The following is a 25637-nucleotide window of genomic DNA, read 5'->3' on the forward strand; positions in this document are numbered from 1 at the left end:
TGCTCACCCTGCCCCCTCCTGTCACAGGAGCTCTGCACATGCTGCCCCCTCTACTCAGCATTAGCACACCTGTCCAGTGTCATTTCCTCAGGGACCCCCGGCCCTCCCATCAAAGTCACCTCCCCTTATTATAAACTTTCCTAGAGCCACACGTCTTCCCCCAGTAGCACTTTGTGCTTTGTAATTTCACTACAGACTGTACTGTATAATTTCTTGCTCTGTCATTGATTCAATCCAGCTCCTACCCCAGGACCTTTGCACTTGCTCGTCCCTCTGCCTGGCATGACCTTCCCCCAGACATCAGCACAGCTAACACCCTCACCTCGTCCAAGTCTTTCTTCAAATGTCACCTTCTGGGTGGGGACTCATCAACAACCCTATTCAAACTGCAGTGCCCCTCCCCCAACCCCCAGCCCCACACTCCCTAAGCCCCTTCTCTGGGGATGACTGTCTTCTGACTTACCATTTATTTATGTTATTTGTCTTGTTCAATGTGTCTCTCCCTCTCTACAATGTCATGCCACAGGGCCAGGAACTTTTGCCTGTTTGTTCACTGTTGTATCCCTAGTCCCTAGGGTAGAGCTGGGACAGAGAAGCCCCTGATGCATCGGTTAAGGGAATAAGTGAATGCAGTATAATATTTCTAGGCAGGGCCAACTTATTCTGTACAGTGGGCAGTGTCCAGAGCACACAATGCTTTTAGGGATCCTCAAATATGGGTTCATTTCTTTTAAAATCAGAAGGGGAAAAAAAAAAAGAACTCTTAGGCCAAGGGAAATGTTTTAATATACAGTATTAATATATTAATACATTCATCTTTAAAACAACACAGCTGTAAAATAAAATTATATATACTAATATAAATTATTATATATTATATATAATTATAATACATAATATACAATTATAATGTATATTATATATATTTAATATATATAATTTTATATATATGTATTTTTTTTTTATGGAGAAAGGGGCCCACCTTCCGCCTCAGCCCGCGGAAGTCATAGCGGGCCTGTTTCTGGAGCTTTCCCTGCAGACTCTGCCGGCCTTTAAACTTCGGGAGGATGAGCGGCTGGCGAGGGGTGGGGGCCCTGCGCGGGGTCCAGCGCCTCCGCGGCGGACTGCAGGGCGGTGCCGCTTTAAGGATGCTCTGCGGGTACCGGCGGTAGGCGGCGAGGATGAAGCCTGGCGAGGATGCAGCCGTGACGTCACGGCCCCGCCCCGCGGGGTGATGCTGCAGGAGCAGCGGCGGGCAGGGGGCGGCCGGGCCGGGACCCGAGCTGCAAACGGGGCAGGCAGGACCCCGGCCTCGGAAAGGGATGCCTCCTGGCTGGACCCACAGGTACCTCCATTTCCTCCGCACAGCTTTCCCGGCTCTGTGCTGGGAGAGTCGCGGCTTAGGCCCCAGGGTAATCAGAGTGCCAGGATTGGGACTGGAGGTTGGCACCGAGATCTTTGTTTCTCTTGGATGTCTAATTAATTGAACTGTCAGTGGAGCCCACGTCTTGCCCCCTGAGAGCAGAACTCTCCCGCCCTGAGAAGGGTAGCCGTTGGGTGACAGATTTATTTCACATTTGCAAGGAAAGAGATCAAACACTGGAATTTGCCCCAGGCTTAAGCTCTGCTTATTGGTGCCGGAGGCCTGTTCCTGGGTCACCTGGGCAGGTATGATCAGCTTCCGGTTCACCTCCCGCCAGAGGCTTAATGAAAGCTCTGGACGGCTGGAGCCCTGGTATAATCTGTCTCAGCATCCCAGGATTAAGTTTTTGAGGAGTACAAGGATTTCTGCTTTCTTGTCAAGGGTAACATGTGCTGAGGCTGAAACTGGAGGGTTACAGAGGTTCGGTTCACTCTGTCCTTGACAAGTTGTTTGTGGGGTTATCATAATGCTTTTGTTTTTCAGCCTTTATAGGGAAGTAGAACCAGGTGCTGATGAAAGTTCAATGTGTGCCTCACCAGGGGTTTGGGGATCAGTTGGCTGTCAGGTAGGGGCCAGATTGCCACAGATCAAAAGTGAGAAGTGGGCGGCATACATTTGAGCAACTAGCTGATTAAATACATCCCCTGAAGTCCACAGAGCCCTTTGCTGGTCTGGGAAGATTTCCTTGAAGTATTAAGTTTAAGAATTGGTAGAAGGAAGAGCGGGGAAGGGCTGTGGCCACCCCCGTCACCCCACAGTTGGAAGCCTGGTTTCACGTAGAGAAGTGAGGAAATGAGTTGAGGTCAGAGTGGGGTAATTTTAAGCATTCGAATGACATGGACATTGTTTATTTTTATTAATCTATTGCTGCTTAGTCATCCCACAACACAATTTGAGGGGTTCATTCCTTGAAACATCCTCTGTATTCTAGAAGCACAGTGGACCCAGCATATAACCTGGGGGGTCCAGGAATATGTGCACATTTTTGGGGGGCTGAGTGAATGGTAATACAGTGTGGTCGAGATGGTCTGATGAATATTTGTATTAGTGTATTAAAATTCTATTTTACTAGTATACATTTTACTTTCTTTTTTTTATAACATCCAAAAGTGAATTTTCAATAGTTCTTAGAATAAACTTTCATGGACAGCTTTTAATATATGTATTTTTAAATAAAAGTGGTAATCCTGGGCTTCCCTGGTGGCGCAGTGGTTGAGAGTCCACCTGCCGATGCAGGGGACACGGGTTCGTGCCCCGGTCTGGGAAGATCCCACATGCCATGGAGCGTCTGGGCCCGTGAGCCATGGTCGCTGAGCCTGCGCATCCGGAGCCTGTGCTCCCCAAACTTGAAGGGGAAGCCTTAGTAAAGACTCTGCTCAAGCTCAGGTTTAATTCCAGTTTAGATGTGTGTTGGGGGTGGTGGTGTAGGATGGGGGCGGTGAGGGTCTCACTTTTGCTAGTTCAGGCTGCACACTGAATAGGGATACAGTTTACAAAAAAAAAAAAAAACAAAAAAAAGTGAGGAACAGAAAGAATCCGGGAGGGTGAGAAATAGATTTTCCTCCATCCTCAAATTAATCAATGTTAAAGCTGGAGGTGGTGGGCAGGTGATGGTGAAATTGTCACATCACAGGTAGAGACATGGACTATTTACATAGTCCATTTTAAGTGGGTCAAAAATCCTCCCTTTTCAAAAATATACTTCCGCCTTATGCTGTGTAAGGCTAAAATTCTTCCAAACGGGGCCCATGGTTCTTCATTCTAAAATGAAAGGGAAGGTTTCTAACGCGTGTTCACTTAAGTTCACTTTATGGGGGTAAAATGCCAATAGGAAAGAGAGGCGTCGTGTGCCTGAAGGGGCAGGTAGAGGGGCACGGAGGGAGTTTGCCACGGAGGCAGGTGCGGGGCTGTGACCAGACAGGTGAAGTCAGGTTCAGCTCTCTGACACACCTGGGCTAAGGTCTTCCTTCTGACTTCTAAGGAGACAGTCTTATTATGCGGTGTTCCAGCAGGTCCTCTATTTCTGTGATCTTAATGACTGAAGCTCCAGGGACAGCTAACAACCACCTGGGTTTTTGAAGGCAAGCCCAGCCAATATTTCTCGAGTATTTACTGTGTACAAGGGCCTGAGTGAGACCTGTGAGAAACATAAACAAGAGGCTTAGCTTAAATTTTTTTTAATTTTTTAAAATCTTGACTTAATCTTCATAAATGGATTATGTTTTTAATGAAGTATTACTTGTCTGCATGGTTCTTAGGCACCTCTGCCCTTGTGGTAGAGGAGAGCATGGGATTTTTTTAAGGTCGTAAGGTAAACCTTTTCTAGAAGCGAGAGCAGACTGATTCACTGGTTCTGTCATTCCCTGTCATCTTGGTGTGAATCTACCTCTTACCAAGTCTTCCTGGTCAACTAATCCCTTCTTGATGGGTTCATCTCTCACCACCACATCGCCACTGTGCCCAGCTGGTGCACAGAGCTCCTGTGCATGGGTGGTTCCCACTGCTTAGCATGTCTCTCCTCCACTGTTTCACCTAACTTGAGGACAAGAACTATGTCTTTCTTTTATGTCTATAAATTCAGTGTCTTGGTGTTCAGTACTCAGCCAAATGGGAGGATGGGTGGGTAGGTGGGCAAGTGGAAGGATGGATGGATGGATGGATGGATGGATTTGTGGATGGATGGATATTTGAAAGAGTGGATGGGTAGACGGGTAGGTTGGGTAGATTAGAGGACGGGTGGTGGATATGTATATGGATGGGTGGATATGTGGATGTGGATGGATGGGTGGGTGGGTGGGGAGATGGGTAGATGGATGGATGGATGGATGGATTGGTGGATGGTTTGTTGCGTTAACATGATGTTCTGAATCCTGCTGGGACATCTCTAGAATAAATCATTTCTACCACTGGTGTCTTCTGAAGAGAAGGAAGACAATCCCAGAGTGGGTGGGGCAGTGGGGGAGTTTGGGATGCACATCTGGAGTGATAAGGAATTTCAGAGCGATTCATAAAGAAGTTATCGACTAGCAAGAGTGTGATGGAGGGTGTACAGTAAGTTAAAGTCAGAAATGAGGGCCTCATTTCTAAAGCTTAAAAACTAATTTTGAAAGAAAGCCTCTACTATTCATCTTTGTAAATAACAAGTGTTCTTGTAAGGAAACCTATCAATCTTGGGAATGTCCTCTCAGGTTTAGGGCCTACTTCCCAGGAAGGACTCCAAAGGAAACTTAGGCGATTGCTTTTTTGTGATACAGATGGGGTGAGTTGTGTCAGAGAGGTCCAACCCAATGCAGAATGTCCCCCTCTCATGTTTTTATCTGTCTCTTTCCCTCTGATCTTAGTAGCTTTCCTCCCCCTGTGCTTAGTAAAATTGACATTGGCTAAAACACACAGGTGAACATGCTAGAACCTATTCCTTTAATATTTACAATCTAGATTAGTTTCTAAGCAGTGAAAACACTTGGATGCCCAAGGGCAGGTCTCCGAGTGGCACACATTGTAAACCCCAGGGAGGTGGGGGACAGAGGGGGCAGGAGTGTCTGTGAATTAGCCTACACGCCTGCTAATTCCCTACCCAGCGCGAGGGCGTTGCGAAAATTCCTCAAAAAAATAATTTGAGGATGGAGGAACATCTATTTCTCACCCTCCCGGATTCTTTCTGTTCCTCCCCCACCCCTATTTTTTTTTGGTGTGTTGCCCTATAACAAGCAGGATTCAGGGGGTCGGTTTATTTCTTTAAAGAGAGCATTTCAAACACTATGAAAGTCTCAGTTCTCCTGACTCGACTGAAGATTCATTTGTCCAGCTGATGTAAAAGGAAAAGACTTGAACTCATTTGGCTGCTTTTAGGCTTGGGTCCTCCGGCTTAGGGTGGAGAGGAAACCCAGGTGTTAGGGACGGTGTGACTCTCCATCCCGAGAAGGAAGGGCTGTCCCCTCACCACTTGCAAAGCGCTCAGGGTGCCCGTGAGTCCTGTCTCCCCCCACGGTGCCTGGTGTCCCCCTCTGCTCCCCTGGGGCCTGCAGGGAAGGGCAACATTCGCCCTGGAAATGGGCCACAGGTCCTAAAATAGCCCGGCAACCTTTGCGGCCAGAGGGCAGCCACGGGGCTCTTGGTGGCGCCCACTCTTCGTGGTTCTTTGCTGGACCCTCCCAGTAGAGCCTGTTTGGGGAACCGTCCCTTTGAGTTTTAGCACAGGGACCTGAAGGACTTGATCCCCTCTCTGGCTCTGGTCTCCCTGGTCAGGCGGGCTGCCCCGATGCGAAAGTGAGGCCCAGGGACACCGTCCATACAGCAGGCTCCACTCTGGGGGCTCGGTGTCGGCTCTAAGGGTCCCCCGAGTGAACTCACCTTTCCCACGTGGACGGGTGAGCGGTGCCACGGGGGATGGAGGGACAGCGCCACCGGGACAAATGAGCTCGCGTGGTGGAGGCCCCGCGGGTGACGGCTGCCCCCAAACGGGCTTTCCCCACAGGAGCACCCACCGGCTCCCCCTACGATGACCCCCCCGGTGAGCAGCGCCCCTCCGGGAGAGGCCCTCTTCCCCTCCTTGACCCCTCAGGACTTCTGGAGGCCCCCGATCGCCGGCTACTCGGGGTCCATGACCCGGCACATCAGCCACCGGGCCAACAACTTCAAACGACACCCCAAGAGGAGGAAGTGCATCCGGCCGTCGCCGCCCCCGCCCCCTAACACCCCGTGTCCAATCGAGCTGGTGGACTTCGGGGACCTGCACCCCCAGAGGTCCTTCCGGGAGCTGCTCTTCAACGGCTGCGTCCTCTTCGGCGTCGAGTTCAGCTACGCCGTGGAGACGGCATACGTGACCCCGGTGCTCCTGCAGATGGGCCTTCCCGACCAGCTCTACAGCCTCGTGTGGTTCGTCAGCCCCATCCTCGGTGAGGCCCCGCTCGGCCCGCTCGTGATGGCCTCCGAAACCTCCCCAGAGGCTTCCAGAAACCTCAGTGGAGGCAGCTTGAGGGTCCCCAGGGGACAAGGGAGGGGCCAGAGTAAGTCCCCCAGTTGTGTGGGGCTGTAGCAGAACACAGGTAGGGCCGGTCAGACCCCATATCTTAAGTGACTTTATCTAAACCAGATAAAGGACCAGACTTCGGCGGACCCCAAGGATTCCACCATCCCGTGCCAGGCGGTGTCATCAGAGCAGACAAGCAATACAGCTGGGGGTGGTTTGGGTCTGGGAGGTCCTGGTCTTTCTTGGATTCCCAAGAAGGTCATGGCTCCTTCGTGCCTTGTAGGGGCCTAAGCAGAAAATTTAAGGAGAAGCTGAGTGAGTCCAAGAGTCTGTTTGTCTTTTGTTTTCTAGCTCAGGGTTCTGTTGCTGACTCTGAGTTTCATCATCTTATTCTTTTGATGCCCTGGGGACGTTTGAGTGCAGGTGTTTTGGGAACCTGATGAAGCTGCTTCAGTGTTGGTCCCCATGTGCCATGGGGATCTCAGCAGTGACCACTGACCTGCTCTGTTTCAGGATTCCTACTGCAGCCACTGTTGGGTGCTTGGAGTGACCGATGTACCTCAAGGTTTGGAAGGAGACGCCCTTTCATTCTTGTCCTGGCTATAGGTCTGTTGTTTTGGAATTGAAATAAAATGGAAAAAACAAAAAAGGCCCCAACTGCTTCCTCTTAGGAAAATCTAAAAGAGTGTTGACCAAAACAGTTATCCAGATCGTGTCACTGGTGTGGTGGCAGGGAGCACCCTGTAATCCAGTCTGGGTTAACTGTGAAAATATCTCATTTTGATCACTTTTTAAAAATGAGTTAAGAGGGGAGTTCCCTGGTGGCCTAGTGGTTAGGATTCCGGGCTTTCACTGCCATGGGCCTGGCTCAGTCCCTGGTTGGGGAACTGAGATCCCGCAAGCTGCATAGCACGGCCAAAAAAAAAAAAAGAGTTAATAAAGTCTATATCATTCCTGCTATGCTTGATGAAATAAAAACCCTGATCCAAGTGCTTAAGGTTTGATTAAAAAGGAGTTCTTGGGGCCCTAAAGATTTTAGCCTGAAGTGGTGGCTGCCGGGGCCGGCAGGGCTGCGCTTCCCCGGTGACTTTGTTCTCCATCCCCAGGCGCACTGCTGGGCCTCTCACTCTTGCTCAACGGCAGGGACATCGGGACGGCGCTGGCCGACACGGCCCACGACCACAAGTGGGGCATCCTCCTCACCGTGTGCGGCGTGGCGCTGATGGACTTCAGCGCGGACTCGGCCGATAGCCCCAGCCATGCGTACATGATGGACGTGTGCAGCCCCGCCGATCAGGACCGGGGCCTGAACATCCACGCCCTCCTGGCAGGTAAGGCTCTGTGCAACGGGGACAAAATTCAAAGACGTGGGAGAGCACGGAATTGCTTGAAAGTGCATCTCTCAAACGACATATGTCAACAGTACACTTTTTTTTTTTTTGCGGTACGCGGGCCTCTCACTGCTGTGGCCTCTCCCGTTGCGGAGCACAGGCTCCGGACGCACAGGCTCAGCGGCCATGGCTCACGGGCCCAGCCGCTCCGCGGCATGTGGGATCTTCCCGGACCGGGGCACGAACCCACGTCCCCTGCATCGGCAGGCGGACTCTCAACCACTGCGCCACCAGGGAAGCCCTAGTACACATATTATATACTATAATATCTATATTTTAATCTATATTTCTTTTTTATTGAAGTATAGTTGATTTACAATGCTGTGTTAGTTTCAGGTGTACAGCAAAGTGATTCAGTTATATATATATAATTTGAATCTCTTTCGGATTCTTTTCCCTTATAGGTTACTACAATATACTGAGTATAGTTCCCTGTGCTATGCAGTAGGTCCTTGTTGTTTATCTATTTTATACATAGGAGTGTGTGTATGTTAATCCCAAGCTCCTAATTTAGCCCTCCCCACTCCTTCCCCGTCAGTAGCCATAAGTTTGTTTTCTGTGTCTGTGGGTCTCCTTCTGTTTTGTAAATAAGTTCGTTTGTATCATTTTTTTTTAAGATTCCACATATAAGCGATATCATACGATATTTGTCTTTGTCTGGCTTACTTCACTTTGTATGATCATCTCTAGGTCCATCCATGTTGCTGTAAATGGCATTATTTCATTCTTTTTTATGGAAGTTATCGTTGATATATATGTATATATATGTGTATATAGCTCTGTATGTGTGTATATAACCGTGTGTAAATAGTGTTATACTTCGTTGATTCTCATTATTCAGGTAGTTGTGTTGTTCAAAGGCGTCACGAACTCTGATTTATCCAGCCTCGAATCATGACCAGTGGAGACATACAGGGTTAGGTTCCTGCAAACCTCTGGCCACATCATTTTTGTGAACGGATCAATGCATAGCCTTGTTCTATGTGTTTCTGTTTAAAGACATCTTATTTAGTATATATCACGGATTCATTAACGTTGAACTCACGGCCAGCAGCACTATGACTCGTGTCCGAACGAAGCTCGTCTAACTCACATATTTTCCCCATAAGACACGTTGCAGGCTCTGGGCACTTGGGAACCCTAGACAGCGGTAGTGCTACACTTGGGGGCTGTCAAGTAAACAGCGTGTCTCCCAAAAAAAGCACAAAAGTGCAAATATGTAGCACCCACATAGACTATGAAAAGAATGGTTGTTGACAGTGTGAGAGTTGAAACAGGAAGGCAGAACATCACTGTGAAAAGTCTTAGCCGGGACCGTGTGTGTCAGGCGACTCTTTCACTGCTCTGGGAATTCCCTGGTGGACCAATGGTTAGGACTTGGCGCTTTCACTGCTGTGGCCCGGGTTCAATCCCTGGTCGGAGAACTAAGATCCCACAAGCCAGGCAAAAAAAATTTTTTTTCACTGCTCTGCACGTATCCGAGAGTGATTGTGCATTACGTATGTATTTATTGGGCTTACAAATCAATTTTACTGAGTAGGTAGATGTGAAATATGGAATCCGTGAATAATGACAATTGACCGTGTGTACACACACACACACGCACACACCTGTGCTGTGCTTGATGCCAGACACGAGAAACATTCCCACTGAAGTCAGGAAGGAGGCAGGAATGACCACCAAGGGGAGGGGTGCTGGGGGAGGGGTGCGAGTGTGGGGTTAGCGGATGCAAACTATTATATATAACATGGATAAACAACAAGGCCCTAGTGTACAGCACAGGGAACTATATCCTATATCCTGTGATAAACCATGATGGAAAAGAAGATGAAAAAGAATATATGCATAACTGAATCACCTTGCTGTACAGCAGAAATTAACAGAACATTGTAAATCAACTATACTTCAATAAAATTGAAAGAAAAAAGAAAACAAATAAAGAGTCTGTGCTTGGACTTCCCTGGTGGCACAGTGGTTAAGAACCCGCCTGCCAATGCAGGGGACATGGGTTTGAGCCCTGGTCCAGGAAGATCCCACATGCCGCGGAGCAACTAAGCCCGTGTACCACAACTACTGAGTCTGTGCTCTAGAGCACACGAGCCACAACTACTGAGCCCACGTGCCACAACTACTGAAACCCACATGCCTAGAGCCCGTGCTCCACAACAAGAGAAGCCACCACAATGAAAAGCCCGTGCACCACAACGAAGAGTAGCGCCCGCTCGCTGCAACTAGGGAAAGCTCGTGCACAGCAACGAAGACCCAAGGCAGCCAAAAAATATAAATAAGTAAAGAAATAAATAAATTTAAAAAAAATAAAATAAAAATAAAACAAACAAAACCTTCAAGGGAATCAACTGCAAAACAGTAAGAGAATTCAGTATGATGTTTGCTTATCAAAGTATCATATAAAAATCAATACCTCTAGCGTTTGTATATAAAACACTTATCTTGTTCCAAAATAAAATGAAAGTAAGCAATCCCATTTAAAATAGCAATGGAAAAGATTTCTAAAAATCCAGGGAAAGATGTCATATGTGTAGGACCTGTATGAAGAGGCCGGGGTGGCCCAGGAGCTGAAATCCTGAATCGGTTTTGTGCTTTTCCTCCTGTTCATGGTGGGACTTTAGGCAACTGCTTGGCCTCTCCAAGCCTCAGTCACTTCTTCTAGAAAACGTCGTTGTTCATCTCTCTTTACAATCCCGTATGCACATGGGTCCAGGGAGCTTCTGTGTGGGTCCAGGCAGGCAGGAGTTTGGAGGGTCAGAAGAAGGAATTAGTCTTTTTTTTTTTTTTTTTTTGCGGTACGCGGGCCTCTCACTGCTGTGGCCTCTCCTGTTGCGGAGCTCCGGACGCGCAGGCTCAGTGGCCATGGCTCACGGGCCCAGCCGCTCCACGGCACGTGGGATCTTCCCGGACCGGGGCACGAACCCGTGTTCCCTGCATCGGCAGGCGGACTCTCAACCACTGCGCCACCAGGGAAGCCAGGAATTGGTTTTTTATCTTATATAGACAGTCCCCAACTTATGATGGTTTGACTTCGATTTTTTTGCCTTGACAAAAGCTGTACACATTCAGTGGAAACTGTACTTTGAATTTGAAGTTTGCCCTTTCCTGGGCTAGCGATATGTAGTCCGATCCTCTCTTGTGATGCTGGGCGGCGGCTCCCGTTCACCCCCGTGATCTCGAGGGTCAACAATCCTACGCTGACAACCGTTCTGTTTTTCACTTTCAGGACAGTCATCAGTCAATTACATGAGACAGTCAACACTTTATTATAAAATAGGCTTTGTGTTAGATGCTTTGGCCCAGCTGTAGGTTGATGGAAGTGATCTGAGCGTGTGTAAGCTAGGCGGGGCTAAGCAGTGTTGTTCAGTAGGTTAGGTGTGTTCAGTGCATTTTCTTTTTTTTCCCCTTTTAAAAAAATTGACATATAGTTGACTTACACTGTTGTGTTAGTTTCTGGTGTCCAGCAAAATGAATCAGTTATACATATATTTATGTATACATATATTCTTTTTCAGATTTTTTCCCTTATAGATTTTTACAAGATATTGAGTAGAGTTCCCTGTGCTATACAGTAGGTCCCTGTTGGTTATCTATTTTATATATAGGAATGTGTATTCAATGCATTTTCGTCTTATGATATTTTCAACTTACAATGGGTTTATCAGGATGTAATTCTGTAGTAAGTACATGAAGATCTCTACTCTTCTGAATTGGTTTTTTTTTCCTCTTTTAAAATTGTGTTAAAATGCACATAACATAAAATTTACCATCTTAGCCATTTTTGAGTGTGCAGTTCTGTGATACTTTCACACTGTTGTGTAGCCATCACTGCCATCCATCCCTGAAACGCTTTTCATCTTGTAAAACTGAAACTCTATAACCATTAAATAATAACTCCCCAATCTCCCCTCCCCCAGCCCCTGGCAACCACCGTTCTACTTTCTGTCTCTATTGGACTGCTCTAAGGAACCGATGTGAGCGGAATCACACAGTATTTGTCTCTGTGGCAGGCTTATTTCACTGAGTATAATCTCCTCAGGGCTCATCCATGTTGTAGCGTATGTTAGGATTCCTTACTCTTTTAAGACTGAATAATATTTCATTGCATTTATAGACCACACTGTACTTATTCATTCATCCTTTGATGGACACTTGGGTTGCTTCCACATCTTAGCTATTGTGAATAATGCTGCTGTAAACATGGGTGTACAAATATCTCTTCAAGACCCTGCTTTCAGTTCTTTTGGGGCCTCTACCCAGAAGTGGAATTGCTGGGTAATTCTGTTTTTGGTTTTTTGGGGAGCCTCCTTATTGTTTTCCACAGCAGCTGCACTATTTTACATCCCCACCAACACTGCACAAGGGTTCCAATTTCTCCACTTCCTCATCAACTTACTGTTTTCTGGGTTTTTTTTTTTTTTATTAGTTTCTGCTTTATAACAAAGTGAATCAGTCATACATCTACATCTGTTCCCCCATCCCTTCCCTCTTGCGTCTCCCTCCCTCCCACCCTCCCTATCCCACCCCTCCAGGCGGTCACAAAGCGCCAAGCTGATCTCCCTGTGCTATGCGGCTACTTCCCACTATCTATCTACCTTACGTTTGGTAGTGTATATATGTCCATGCCTCTCTTTTGCTTTGTCACAGCTTCCCCTTCCCCCTCCCCATATCCTCAAGTCCATTATCAAGTAGGTCTGTGTCTTTATTCCTGTTTTACCCCTAGGTTCTTCATGACATTTTTTTCCTTAAATTCCATATATATGTGTTAGCATACGGTATTTGTCTTTCTCTTTCTGACTTACTTCACTCTGTATGACAGACTCTAGGTCATCCACTTCATTACAAATAGCTCAGTTTTGTTTCTTTTTATGGCTGAGTAATATTCCATTGTACATATGTGCCACATCTTCTTTATCCATTCATCCGATGATGGACACTTAGGTTGTTTCCATGTCCGGGCTATTGTGAATAGAGCTGCGATGAACATTTTGGTACATGACTCTTTTTGAATTATGGTTTTCTCAGGGTATATGCCTAGTAGTGGGATTGCTGGGTCATATGGTAGTTCTATTTGTAGTTTTTTAAGGAACCTCCATACTGTTCTCCATAGCGGCTGTACCAATTCACATTCCCACCAGCAGTGCAAGAGTGTTCCCTTTTCTCCACACCCTCTCCAGCATTTATTGTTTCTAGATTTCTTGATGACGGCCATTCTGACTGGTGTGAGATGATATCTCATTGTAGTTTTGATTTGCATTTCTCTAATGATTAATGATGTTGAGCATTCTTTCATGTGTTTGTTGGCAGTCTGTATATCTTCTTTGGAGAAATGCCTGTTTAAGTCTTCTGCCCATTTTTGGATTGGGTTGTTTGTTTTTTTGCTATTGAGCTGCATGAGCTGCTTATAAATTTTGGAGATTAATCCTTTGTCAGTTGCTTCATTTGCAAATATTTTCTCCCATTCTGAGGGTTGTCTTTTGGTCTTGTTTATGGTTTCCTTTGCTGTGCAAAAGCTTTGAAGTTTCATTAGGTCCCATTTATTTATCTTTGTTTTTATTTCCATTTCTCTAGGAGGTGGGTCAAAAAGGATCTTGCTGTGATTTATGTCATAGAGTATTCTGCCTATGTTTTCCTCTAAGAGTTTGATAGTTTCTGGCCTTACATTTAGGTCTTTAATCCATTTTGAGCTCTTTTTTGTGTATGGTGTTAGGGAGTGATCTAATCTCATACTTTTACATGTCCCTATCCAGTTTTCCCAGCACCACTTATTGAAGAGGCTGTCCTTTCTCCACTGTACATTCCTGCCTCCTTTATCAAAGATAAGGTGACCATATGTGCGTGGGTTTATCTCTGGGCTTTCTATCCTGTTCCATTGATCTATCTTTCTGTTTTTGTGCCAGTACCACACTGTCTTGATTACTGTAGCTTTGTAGTATAGTCTGAAGTCAGGGAGCCTGATTCCTCCAGCTCCGTTTTTCGTTCTCAAGATTGCTTTGGCTATTCGGGGTCTTTTGTTTTTCCAAACAAATTTTGAAATTTTTTGTTCTAGTTCTGTGAAAAATGCCAGTGGTAGTTTGATAGGGATTGCATTGAATCTGTAGATTGCTTTGGGTAGTAGAGTCATTTTCACAATATTGATTCTTCCAATCCAGGAGCATGGTATATCTCTCCATCTATTTGTATCATCTTTAATTTCTTTCATCAGTGTCTTATAATTTTCTGCATACAGGTCTTTTGTCTCCTTAGGTAGGTTTATTCCTAGATATTTTATTCTTTTTGTTGCAATGGTAAATGGGAGTGTTTTCTTGATTTCACTTTCAGATTTTTCATCATTAGTGTACAGGAATGCCAGAGATTTCTGTGCATTAATTTTGTATCCTGCTACTTTACCAAATTCATTGATTAGCTCTAGTAGTTTTCTGGTAGCATCTTTAGGATTCTCTATGTATAGTATCATGTCATCTGCAAACAGTGACAGCTTTACTTCTTCTTTTCCAATTTGGATTCCTTTTATTTCCTTTTCTTCTCTGATTGCTGTGGCTAAAACTTCCAAAACTAAGTTGAATAAGAGTGGTGAGAGTGGGCAGCCTTGTCTTGTTCCTGATCTTAGTGGAAATGCTTTCAGTTTTTCACCATTGAGGATGATGTTGGCTGTGGGTTTGTCATATATGGATTTTATTATGTTGAGGAAATTTCCCTCTATGCCTACTTTCTGCAGGGTTTTTATCATAAATGGGTGTTGAATTTTGTCGAAAGCTTTCTCTGCATCTATTGAGATGATCATATGGTTTTTCTCCTTCAATTTGTTAATATGGTGTATCACATTGATTGATTTGCATATATTGAAGAATCCTTGCATTCCTGGAATAAACCCCACTTGATCATGGTGTATGATCCTTTTAATGTGCTGTTGGATTCTGTTTGCTAGTATTTTGTTGAGGATTTTTGCATCTATGTTCATCAGCGATATTGGCCTGTAGTTTTCTTTCTTTGTGACATCCTTGTCTGGTTTTGGTATCAAGGTGATGGTGGCCTCGTAGAATGAGTTTGGGAGTGTTCCTCCCTCTGCTATATTTTGGAAGAGTTTGTGAAGGACAGGTGTTAGCTCTTCTCTAAATGTTTGATAGAATTCGCCTGTGAAGCCATCTGGTCCTGGGCTTTTGTTTGTTGGAAGATTTTTTTTTTTTTTTTTTTTTTTTGCGGTACGCGGGCCTCTCACTGTTGTGACCTCTCCCGTTGTGGAGCACAGGCTCCAGACGTGCAGGTTCAGGGGCCATGGCTCACGGGCCCAGCCGCTCTGCGGCATGTGGGATCTTCCCGGACCGGGGCACGAACCTGTGTCCCCTGCATTGGCAGGCGGGCTCTCAACAACTGCGCCACCAGGGAGGCCCTGTTGGAAGATTTTTAATCACAGTTTCAATTTCAGTGCTTGTGATTGGTCTATTCATATTTTCTATTTCTTCCTGATTCAGTCTTGGCAGGTTGTGCATTTCTAAGAATTTGTCCATTTCTTCCAGGTTGTCCATTTTATTGGCATAGAGTTGCTTGTAGTAATCTCTCATGATCTTTTGTATTTCTGCAGTGTCAGTTGTTACTTCTCCTTTTTCATTTCTAATTCTACTGATTTGAGTCTTCTCCCTGTTTTTCTTGATGAGTCTGGCTAATGGTTTATCAATTTTGTTTATCTTCTCAAAGAACCAGCTTTTAGTTTTATTGATCTTTGCTAACGTTTCCTTCATTTCTTTTTCATTTACTTCTGATCTGATCTTTATGATTTCTTTCCTTCTGCTAACTTTGGGAGTTTTTTGTTCTTCTTTCTCTAATTGCTTTAGGTGCAGGGTCAGGTTGTTTACTCGAGATGTTTCCTGTTTCTTAAGGTGGGATTGTATTGCTATAAACTTCCCCCTTAGAACTGCTTTTGCTGCGTCCCATAGGTTTTGGGTCGTCGTGTCTCCATTGTCATTTGTTTCTAGGTATTTTTTTATTTCCTCTTTGATTTCTTCAGTGATCACTTCGTTATTGAGTAGTGTATTGTTTAGCCTCCATGTGTTTGTATTTTTTACAGATCTTTTCCTGTAATTGATGTCTAGTCTCATAGCATTGTGGTCGGAAAAGATACTTGATACAATTTCAATTTTCTTAAATTTACCAAGGCTTGATTTGTGACCCAAGATATGATCTATCCTGGAGAATGTTCCATGAGCACTTGAGAAAAATGTGTATTCTGTTGTTTTTGGATGGAATGTCCTATAAATATCAATTAAGTCCATCTTGTTTAATGTATCATTTAAAACTTGTGTTTCCTTATTTATTTTCATTTTGGATGATCTGTCCATTGGTGAAAGTGGGGTGTTAAAGTCCCCTACTATGAGTGTGTTACTGTCGATTTCCCCTTTTATGGCTGTTAGTATTTGCCTTATGCATTGAGGTGCTCCTATGTTGGGTGCATAAATATTTACAATTGTTATATCTTCTTCTTGGATCGATCCCTTGATCATTATGTAGTGTCCTTCTTTGTCTCTTCTAATAGTCTTTATTTTAAAGTCTATTTTGTCTGATATAAGAATTGCTACTCCAGCTTTCTTTTGATTTCCATTTGCATGGAATATCTTTTTCCATCCCCTTACTTTCAATCTGTATGTGTCTCTAGGTCTGAAGTGGGTCTCTTGTAGACAGCATATATATGGGTCTTGTTTTTGTATCCATTCAGCCAATCTGTGTCTTTTGGTGGGAGCATTTAGTCCATTTACATTTAAGGTAATTATTGATATGTATGTTCCTATTCCCATTTCCTTAATTGTTTTGGGTTCGTTATTGTAGGTCTTTTCCTTCTGTTGTGTTTCTTGCCTAGAGAAGTTCCTTTAGCATTTGTTGTAAAGCTGGTTTGGTGGTGCTGAACTCTCTCAGCTTTTGCTTGTCTGTAAAGGTTTTAATTTCTCCATCAAATCTGAATGAGATCCTTGCTGGGTAGAGTAGTCTTGGTTGCAGGTTTTTCTCCTTCATCACTTTAATTATGTCCTGCCACTCCCTTCTGGCTTGTAGAGTTTCTGCTGAGAGATCAGCTGTTAACCTGATGGGGATTCCCTTGTGTGTTATTTGTTGTTTTTCCCTTGCTGCTTTTAATATGATTTCTTTGTGTTTAATTTTTTTTTTTGCGGTACGCGGGCCTCTCACTGTTGTGGCCTCTCCCGTTGCGGAGCACAGGCTCCGGACGCGCAGGCTCAGTGGCCATGGCTCACGGGTCCAGCCGCTCCACGGCATGTGGGATCTTCGCGGACTGGGGCATGAACCCGTGTCCCCTGCATCGGCAGGCGGACTCTCAACCACTGCGCCACCAGGGAAGCCCTGTGTTTAACTTTTGACAGTTTGATTAATGTGTGTCTTGGCGTATTTCTCCTTGGATTTTTTCTGTATGGGACTCTCTGCCTCCTGGACTTGATTAACTATTTCCTTTCCCATATTAGGGAAGTTTTCAACTATAATCTCTTCAAATATTTTCTCAGTCGCTTTCTTTTTCTCTTCTTCTTCTGGAACCCCTATAATTCGAATGTTGGTGCGTTTAATGTTGTCCCAGAGGTCTCTGAGACTGTCCTCTGTTCTTTTCATTCTTTTTTCTTTATTTTGCTCTGCAGCAGTTATTTCCACTATTTTATCTTCCACCTCACTTATCCGTTCTTCTGCCTCAGTTATTCTGCTATTGATCCCATCTAGAGTATTTTTCATTTCATTTATTGTGTTTTTAATCGATGCTTGATTCATCTTTAGTTCTTCTAGGTCCTTGTTAACTGTTTCTTGCATTTTGTCTATTCTATTTCCAAGATTTTGGATCTTGGAAATAGAATCTTGGATCATCTTTACTATCATTATTTTGAATTCTTTTTCAGGTAGACTGCCTATTTCCTCTTCATTTGCTAGGTCTGGTAGGTTTTTATCTTGCTCCTTCTCCTGCTGTGTGTTTTTCTGTCTTCTCATTTTGCTTATCTTACTGTGTTTGGGGTCCCCTTTTTTCAGGCTGCAGGTTCGTAGTTCCCGTTGTTTTTGGTGTCTGTCACCAGTGGCTAAGGTTGGTTCAGTGGGTTGTGTAGGCTTCCTGGTGGAGGGGACTAGTGCCTGTGTTCTGGTGGATGAGGCTAGATCTTGTCTTTCTGGTGGACAGGTCCACGTCTGGTGGTGTATTTTGGCGTGTCTGCGGACTTCTTTTGATTTTAGGCAGCCTCTCTGCTAATGGGTGGTGTTGTGTTCCTGTCTTGCTAGTTGTTTGGCATAGGGTGTCCAGCACTGTAGCTTGCTGGTCGTTGAGTGAAGCTGGGTGCTGGTGTTGAGATGGAGATCTCTGGAAGATTTTCGCTGTTTGAAATTATGTGGAGCTGGGAGGTTTCTTGTGGACCAGTGTCCTGAAGTTGGCTCTCCCACCTCAGAGGCACAGCACTGACTCCTGGCTCCTCAATTTGGGATGATTCGTTGTCTATTCATGTATTCCACAGATGCAGGGTACATCAAGTTGATTGTGGAGCTTTAATCCGCTGCTTCTGAGGCTGCTGGGAGAGATTTCCCTTTCTCTTCTTTGTTCTCACAGCTCCCGTGTCTCAGCTTTGGATTTGGCCCCACCTCTCCGTGTAGGTCGCCGGAGGGCGTCTGTTCTTCGCTCAGACAGGACAGGGTTAAAGGAGCAGCCGCTTCGGGGACTCTGGCTCACTCAGGCCGGGGGGCAGGGAGGGGCACGGAGTGCGGGTGGAGCCTGCAGCGGCAGAGGTCGGCGTGACGTTGCACCAGCCCGAGGCGCGCCGTGCGTTCTCCCAGGGAAGCCGCCCCTGGATCCCGGGACCCCGGCAGTGGCGGGCTGCACAGGCTCTCGGAAGGGCGGCGTGGACAGTGACCTGTGCTCTCACACAGGCCTCTTGGTGGCGGCAGCAGCAGACCCAGCGTCCCACGCCCGTCTCTGGGCTCCGCGCTTTCAGCCGCGGCTCGCGCCCGTCTCTGGAGCTCCTTTAAGCAGCGCTCTGAATCCCCTCTCCTCGTGCACCAGGAAACAAAGGGGGAAGAAAAAGTCTCTTGGCTCTTCGGCAGGTCCAAACTTTTTCCCGGACTCCCTCCTGGCTAGCTGTGGCGCATTAGCCCCTTCAGGCTGTGTTCTCGCCGCCAACCCCAGTCCTCTCCCTGCGCTCCGACTGAAGCCCGAGCCTCAGCTCCCAGCGCTGCCCGTCCCGACGGGCGAGCAGACAAGCCTCTCGGGCTGGTGAGTGCCGCTTGGCACCGATCCTCTGTGCGGGAATCTCTCCGCTTTGCCCTACCCAGGTACGTGGGGAGTTTCTTGCCTTTTGGGAGGTCTGAGGTCTTCTGCCAGCGTACAGTAGGTGTTCTGTAGGAGTTGTTCCACGTGTAGCTGTATTTCTGGTGTATCTGTGGGGAGGAAGGTGATCTCCGCGTCTTACTCTTCCGCCATCTTCCCCAGAAGTCTCCGTTTTCTGGGTTTTTAAAAATTGTTCGATAGTAGCCATCCTAATGGATGTGAGGTTGTATCTCACTGCGGCTCTGATTTACATTTCCCTAATGATCGGTGATGTTGAGCATTATTGCATGTGCTTGTTGGCCATGCGTCTATCATTGGAGAAATGTTTATTCAAGTCCTTTGCCCATTGTTTGAATCCGGTTGTTTGTTTCTTTGTTGTTGAGTATAGTTCCTCAACTGTGCAAATGTATTGCTTCGATCATTTTTTAAAAAAAAATAGTTCATAAAGTTCTCGCAAATCTGACCTTGATTAAGGGCCACCAAACTGCAACTGTGTCTTCAGAAGGAGTGGGGGAAGCTAATTAGGACCATGAATGTGGAAAGTTAAGAATAATAAAGCTGGGGGGTGGGGCGGGGGCGGCTGGATATGAGATTAAGAGGCCCGTAAGAAGAGTCTGGAACAAATGAAGTTCTACAGAAAGCCATTAAATAACCAGATTCAGGGTCATGTCCCACCATAGGGACATGTGGAAGGTTGGGCTGAATGTGTCTGAGTCCAGGCCTTTCCACAGGTGATTCTGTTGAAAAGGCCAACTCCTGGCATGGCTGGATCTCCCCAAGTGGCAGGGAGGGAGGGCCCATGCTGGTCGGATGCAGGTTCCCCTGCATCGCCAAGAGTAGACCAAGAGTTTTACTCATCCCAACCAGTAGCCTGGTCAGAATATAGCTGGACTCGAAATAGAAAAGCACCTAGGATGCGCGATGTGGCTGCAAAGGGGCTGGGCGGGTGGAGCCCTGGCGCCTGGCCTTGTTCTGCCATTGGGAGCCCAGAGCTGAGCGGGAGGAAACGGCACTTTCTGGAGATGAGAATGTCTTTTGCCACTGGCCGGGCACCATGTGGCATCACCTACATTTTCATGTTGTGCTGTGTGAACCATTGGCTGTTTGCTGGGTCCCTGAGGCCGTGGAATCAGTGAGCGGGATCAGAGGAAAGGACCAGATTCCTGCAGCCCTCCTGTTCCCTGATGGCTCCAGGGCCCGGAGAACTGCCACCAGGGGTGACCCATGAGGGGTGACTTTCTTTCTTTCTTTTTTTTTTTTTTATAAATTTATTTATTTTATTTTATTTTTGGTTGCGTTGGGTCTTCGTTGCTGCACGCGGGCTTTTCTCTAGTTGCGGCGAGCGGGGGCTACTCTTCATTGTGGTGCGCGGGCTTCTCATTGCGGCGGCTTCTCTTGTTGGGAGCACGGGCTCTAGGCACGCGGACTTCAGTAGTTGTGGCTCACGGGCTCAGTAGTTGTGGCTTGCGGGCTGTAGAGCACAGGCTCAGTAGTTGTGATGCACGGGCTTAGTTGCTCCGCGGCATGTGGGACCTTCCCGGACCAGGGCTCAAACCCATGTCTCCTGCATTGGCAGGCAGATTCTTAACCACTGCGCCACCAGGGAAGCCCAGGGGTGACTTTCTTAATGGTGGTCAGGCCCAAGGACAATGTCGCCAGGTGAGCAAGACAGGGGTGGCCACGTGAATTCCCGCGTGCACACGTGCAGTGGTCTGTGTGCTGGGGACCAGGTCTCCCATGTTTACACAGCGCTGAAGCTGGGGGAGGGGCGGGACTCCAAGGGTACAGGTGACCCAGTGTCAACACTCACTTTCGGTCTTCCTAAGACGCTGTGTGCAGAGGGGACCAGAGTGTGGACAGGTGGTCATCATGCCCTGGCAGGTGGCCCTCAAGGGCAGGGGACCGGGTCCCCCAGGGTCCCCCTGGAAATCCCATTCTCTTCTCCTTTTCTTTGGGGTGTAGGTGGGACAGATAATACATCCGGGTCCTTGGGGTGGATTTTACAAGTCAAGTAAGGAAGCGAACACCTTCCTCGGGGGCTTTCTTCCCCCCTCCCTGCCCCGCTTCTCTCCCCAGGTCTCGGAGGAGGGTTCGGATATGTGGTCGGGGGGATCCACTGGGATAAAACCGGCTTCGGGAGAGCCCTGGGCGGGCAGCTGCGGGTCATTTACATCTTCACGGCCGTCATCCTGAGCATCACCACCGTCCTGACCCTGGTCAGCATCCCCGAGAGACCCCTGCGGCCCCCGGGCGAGAAGAGGCCGGCCATGAAGAGCCCCAGCCTCCCGCTGCCTCCCTCCCCTCCTGTCCCAGGTGAGGAGGGCGCCGGCCAGACAGTCCCCTGCCCGCCAGCCAGCAGCCTCCACACCAACTTCTCCAGCCCCATCTCCCCGCTGAGCCCCCTCACGCCCAAGTACGGCAGCTTCGTCAGCAGGGACAGTTCCCTGATGGGCATCAATGAGTTCGCCTCATCCTTTGCCACGTCCAACATAGACAGCGTCCTCATCGACTGCTTCACGGGTGGCCACGACAGCTACCTGGCCATCCCCAGCAGCGCCCCAAGGCAGGCCATCAGTGTCAGCTTCCCCCGGGCCCCCGATGGCTTCTACCACCGGGACCGCAGCCTTGGGGACCGGAGGGACGTTGCCCTGGCCACCGGCCCCGACGGGGACGTGCTGAGAGTGGGCTCCTTGGACACCTCCAAGCCGCGGTCAGCTGGCATCCTAAAGAGACCCCAGACCCTGGCCATCCCGGACGCAGCCGGAGGAGGTGGCCCCGACACCAGCAGGAGAAGGAATGTGACCTTCAGTCAACAGGTAAAAGCAAACGCCCGGGGGCCGGGGGAGGGGGAACCAGGGGTCAGAGGGCACTGTGCGTGGTCCCCCCTCGTTAGATGATCTGGAAGGAAATTCCCGGCCCATCTGGGCATATCAATCAGAAAGGACCTGGGTCTAATAGATGGGCCTCAGGGACATCCCCATCCTCACATCCTCATCCTCTTCATCCTGTCAGTGTTGAGATTCTGGGCCCGACGTGAGCCCACAGAGGCATTCAGGGTCTCTGCTAGGGGTCGCACTTTAAGACACTGGCCACAGCAAAGGGGTGGCTCTTTTAAACACCCTTACGTTTGCCCAGGGGTAATCCGGTGAGTTTGTTACAGCATCATGTGTACTGCGGTCATTCCTAGTCTTTTCCCCACCGCGTCCAGCCCACTTAGGCCATGTGCACCCAGTGCCAACTGAGCTAAGTCTTCCTGAAGGACAGAAACAAAACATAAACCCTGGCGGCTGTTTCTGGGGCCTCCTTCCCTCCCCAGGTGGGCAACCTTAACCAACCAGCCCAGAGGCTGTCAATATTCTGGATCCCAAAGGGCGCAGGCATGTTCTGGGAAGGAGAGAACCTTCCGGAAGGCTGTCTGTGTTGTATGTAGGATTGGCTGGAAGGCCACGAACTGACATTTGGGATTTTAGCTGCTTTCAGAGTCTGTGATCTTGGAAGAGGCTACTTTATATTAAGGAGAGTTATTCTCTCATTTAAAGTAGACGTGAGGGCCTCCCTGCCCTCAGGGGCATCCAGGGGATGGAGTTTCCTGAGCAGAAAGCCTATGACCCTTGTTCAACCCGCACAGGCCCCCAGAGGGGCAGTTCTGAAGGCGGGTGACCTGGACATGCCCCTTGGACACGGCTGCCACGTGGCCGTGTCTCCCGTGAAGCAGGCCCCGCCCTGCTGGCCCGACCCTCCGTCAGACATCCCCACCCACACTCCCGTGCCTGGAAGACCCCCTGATTTCGTGGGAGGCTGACATTGGGATGTGGCCACGCATGTTCGCTTCATTGTTGAATTCTGAAGCTTAACCACGCCTCCTTTGTGTTACCGCGAGCCGGTCTTAGGGCCACTTCTATCGTGTCTTAAACTCAATGTCATCCCATCTTGAGGAAGCGCTCTGTACAGGTGGGTGCCAGTCCTGCAGGGAAGCATCCAGGTCCCCGTGGGCAGCATCCACAAGCTCAGATCTGGAAAGCATTTGAAGAACTGAAAATCACCGGAAGAAATCCCATCCTTGGCAAAGGAAAGCCACTTCTCTAATTGCTCGAGTCAAGGGCATGTCATCCTCATTCCTAATGACAGCAGAGCAGTTCATCAAGCCTTTTGTCAATACTGGGTCATCCTGTCCTGTTTCCCGAAATTTCACCTGGCTTCTAGATACAGTCCTTAAATTCTGGTTGAAAAATCTCTTCTTAATCCTTTTAAAACTTTCCGTTCTCAAATCAGTTTTGGAGGAAAGTAAAGTTCATGAGCTAAATATGAACACATCTGCGCTCAGCGGGGACATAGGTGTCAGTCGAAGTCTTCCTCTGGCAGCTGGGGGTGACAAGCTCTGTTGATGCAGCTGCCCTTGGAACCGGCATCGTGGGCTGTTCCCTTCCTTTTCATTCACCCAACCGGAACGTCCAGGTGCCGACCCAGCACAAGCTCCCGCGTGGACCCAGAGTAAGGCACCTTCTCCTCTCCTGAGATGTCTAGCTCCCAAAGGCATCCGTTCGCCTGGCTGCTGTCTGCACCCCCAGCCCAGGCGGGGCCACGGTGGGGCAGGGCCTTGTCATTCCGGGAAAAGGCGGCAAACTGAGCCAGTGAGCGTATTTGGCGATGCAGTTGCCCTGACAGATGCTGGTGACATGGAGCTGCCTGGGTGCCCGGCTCCCTCCCTGCACGGGCTCTGTTGGCCACCCTAACCCCTGTGTAGGTAGGAGTCCACCTGTCCAGATGCCCTGTCACCTTGGAATCAGTCTCTTACATCCTCTCTTATAGAAAAGATGAGACTTCGTAATGTCTGAATTTCAACTGACCCGTATTTCTTTTCTTTCAAATGTATTCCACGTTTGGCAAGGTCTTAGCTTACTCTCTGTGGCCCAAAGGCAGGCACCGCGGAGGGAAATTCGATTCTCAGCCGCTCCCGTCTCTGAAGAGACACCTTAAAGTCATTTCTCTCTTTCGGGTGGCGTTTGGTGCCCAGTTCTCACCGTCCAGGAAGACAAACCCTCCCAGCCTCTGGGTTTGTGTTTCTGATTCACTTTCTCATCGAAGCAAAACACACGCTTCCGAGGGGTGCCTGGGGTTTGATGCTCTGAGGAGAAACTTTTGGGGGCTTCCCTTGCAGGTGGCCAATATTTTACTGAATGGCGTGAAATACGAGAGTGAGCTGACGGGCCCCAGGGAGCCGTCGGGGCAGCCGCCGTCCATGAGGCACCTCTGCTTCACCATCTGCAACATGCCCAAGGCCCTGCGGCACCTCTGCCTCAACCACTTCCTGGGTGAGCTCGCGGCGAAGCCTCCCGCGTGTCCCGCCCCCCTCGGGTGGCCCTGCGTGAGCGGCAAGGCTCCGGATGCCTGGAGGCCTCTCCCCTCCACTCGGCCTCCCCAGGCGTCGCCAGGGGCAGGACGTGGTGGGGACAGGTGGGGCAGGGGGGCCACAGGGAGGGCTTTTCTCCAGGAAGAGCCGGGTCTCCACTGAGTCCAGAGCCTCAGGACCAAAAGCTCTTCGGGCGACTCACAATTAAGGGGGCATCACTTTCCCACTAGTGGGACTTGTGTCTTAAGCCAGTTTGGACCCCTCACGCTTAGAGCTGAGACGTAAACACACACAGACACACACGTCTGGTGCTGGTCTCACGTTCACAGGCTTGGCTTTCAAATGACTACCGAGAAGCCCCAACTTGCGTCCCATGCCCTTCGGTGTCTCTTTGCTGTTGGGTTGTTGACCATCTGAGGATGATGAGGAATCTGAGATAATCTAGGCTCTCAAACATTGGGGGATGTAAATCAGAATGACCTTCTAGAAGGCAATTTGGCAACAGGCAAGAATCTTAAAAATGCCCATCACCTTTATCCCAGAGATCCTACCTACTTGGTGTTCTTTGCAAGGATGTAGTCAGAGGTTTTATCACGAATACATGTGCGGGGTATTTATCACAGCACGACTCATGATAGCCAAAGACTGGGATGGGGGAAAGGGTAAATGTCCAACAATGGGAAGATGGATCCACACTGTGAAATATTTTGCTGCCATTAAGATGGGGCTGTTTAAGAATATTTAATGGCATAGGGAGCATGCGTGGTAATTACTGGGGTTCAAGAGACCCCATAAATACCACCTCCTTCCTCTATAAAAAAGGAAGTGCACGTGGAAATCAGAGGAAGGAGCACTGTGGTTTTCTCGGTAACAGAGCAAATTAGATCTCTATCAACACTGGCCCTTCCTAATGGATTTCTCCCAGGAAAATGGGTGACCCCTGCCCCCACACTGTGGTTGGAGCCCCACTGGCATTTTCTCGCCTCCCCTGAAGAGGAGGGGGAAACAGGAGGAGCTGAGGCTTAGCTTTCCTCCCGGCAATAACGTTCAGAGAAAGAACAGAATACAAAAGCTTCACACGACAGAGCCTATATTATAAGAATATGTATTTTTAAAAATAGGGTAGGAAACCTACAAAATTTTAACAGCGGTAAAGTCATGTCTGCGTGGTGAAGCTACAGGTAATTCCTTCTTTAAGTTTTGAT

The 25637-nt window shown here is 48.1% G+C and overlaps 1 protein-coding gene across 6 annotated transcripts in view; it reads left to right on the plus strand.

Annotated features, from left to right (window-relative positions):
* Positions 1-1210: 1210 nt before the first annotated feature.
* The window catches only part of SLC45A1 (solute carrier family 45 member 1), a gene marked incomplete at both ends in the record, with an annotated part of 28460 nt that continues 4033 nt past the window's right edge, over positions 1211-25637 (plus strand). The window contains 6 exons of one of the 6 annotated variants that reach the window (XM_079726529.1): positions 1211-1345; positions 5796-6318; positions 6906-6998; positions 7499-7723; positions 21159-21898; positions 24241-24394. In XM_079726529.1, coding sequence (XP_079582655.1) covers positions 5922-6318; positions 6906-6998; positions 7499-7723; positions 21159-21898; positions 24241-24394 — 1609 coding nt within the window. Of the gene's footprint in view, positions 1346-5795; positions 6430-6905; positions 6999-7498; positions 7724-21158; positions 21899-24240; positions 24420-25637 lie in introns of those variants that run through there. The other 5 variants (XM_079726528.1, XM_079726524.1, XM_079726525.1 and 2 more) reach the window with 5 other exon arrangements.

The sequence above is a fragment of the Hyperoodon ampullatus genome (genome assembly GCF_949752795.1).
Source record: "Hyperoodon ampullatus genome assembly, chromosome: 2".
NCBI lineage: Eukaryota > Metazoa > Chordata > Mammalia > Artiodactyla > Ziphiidae > Hyperoodon > Hyperoodon ampullatus.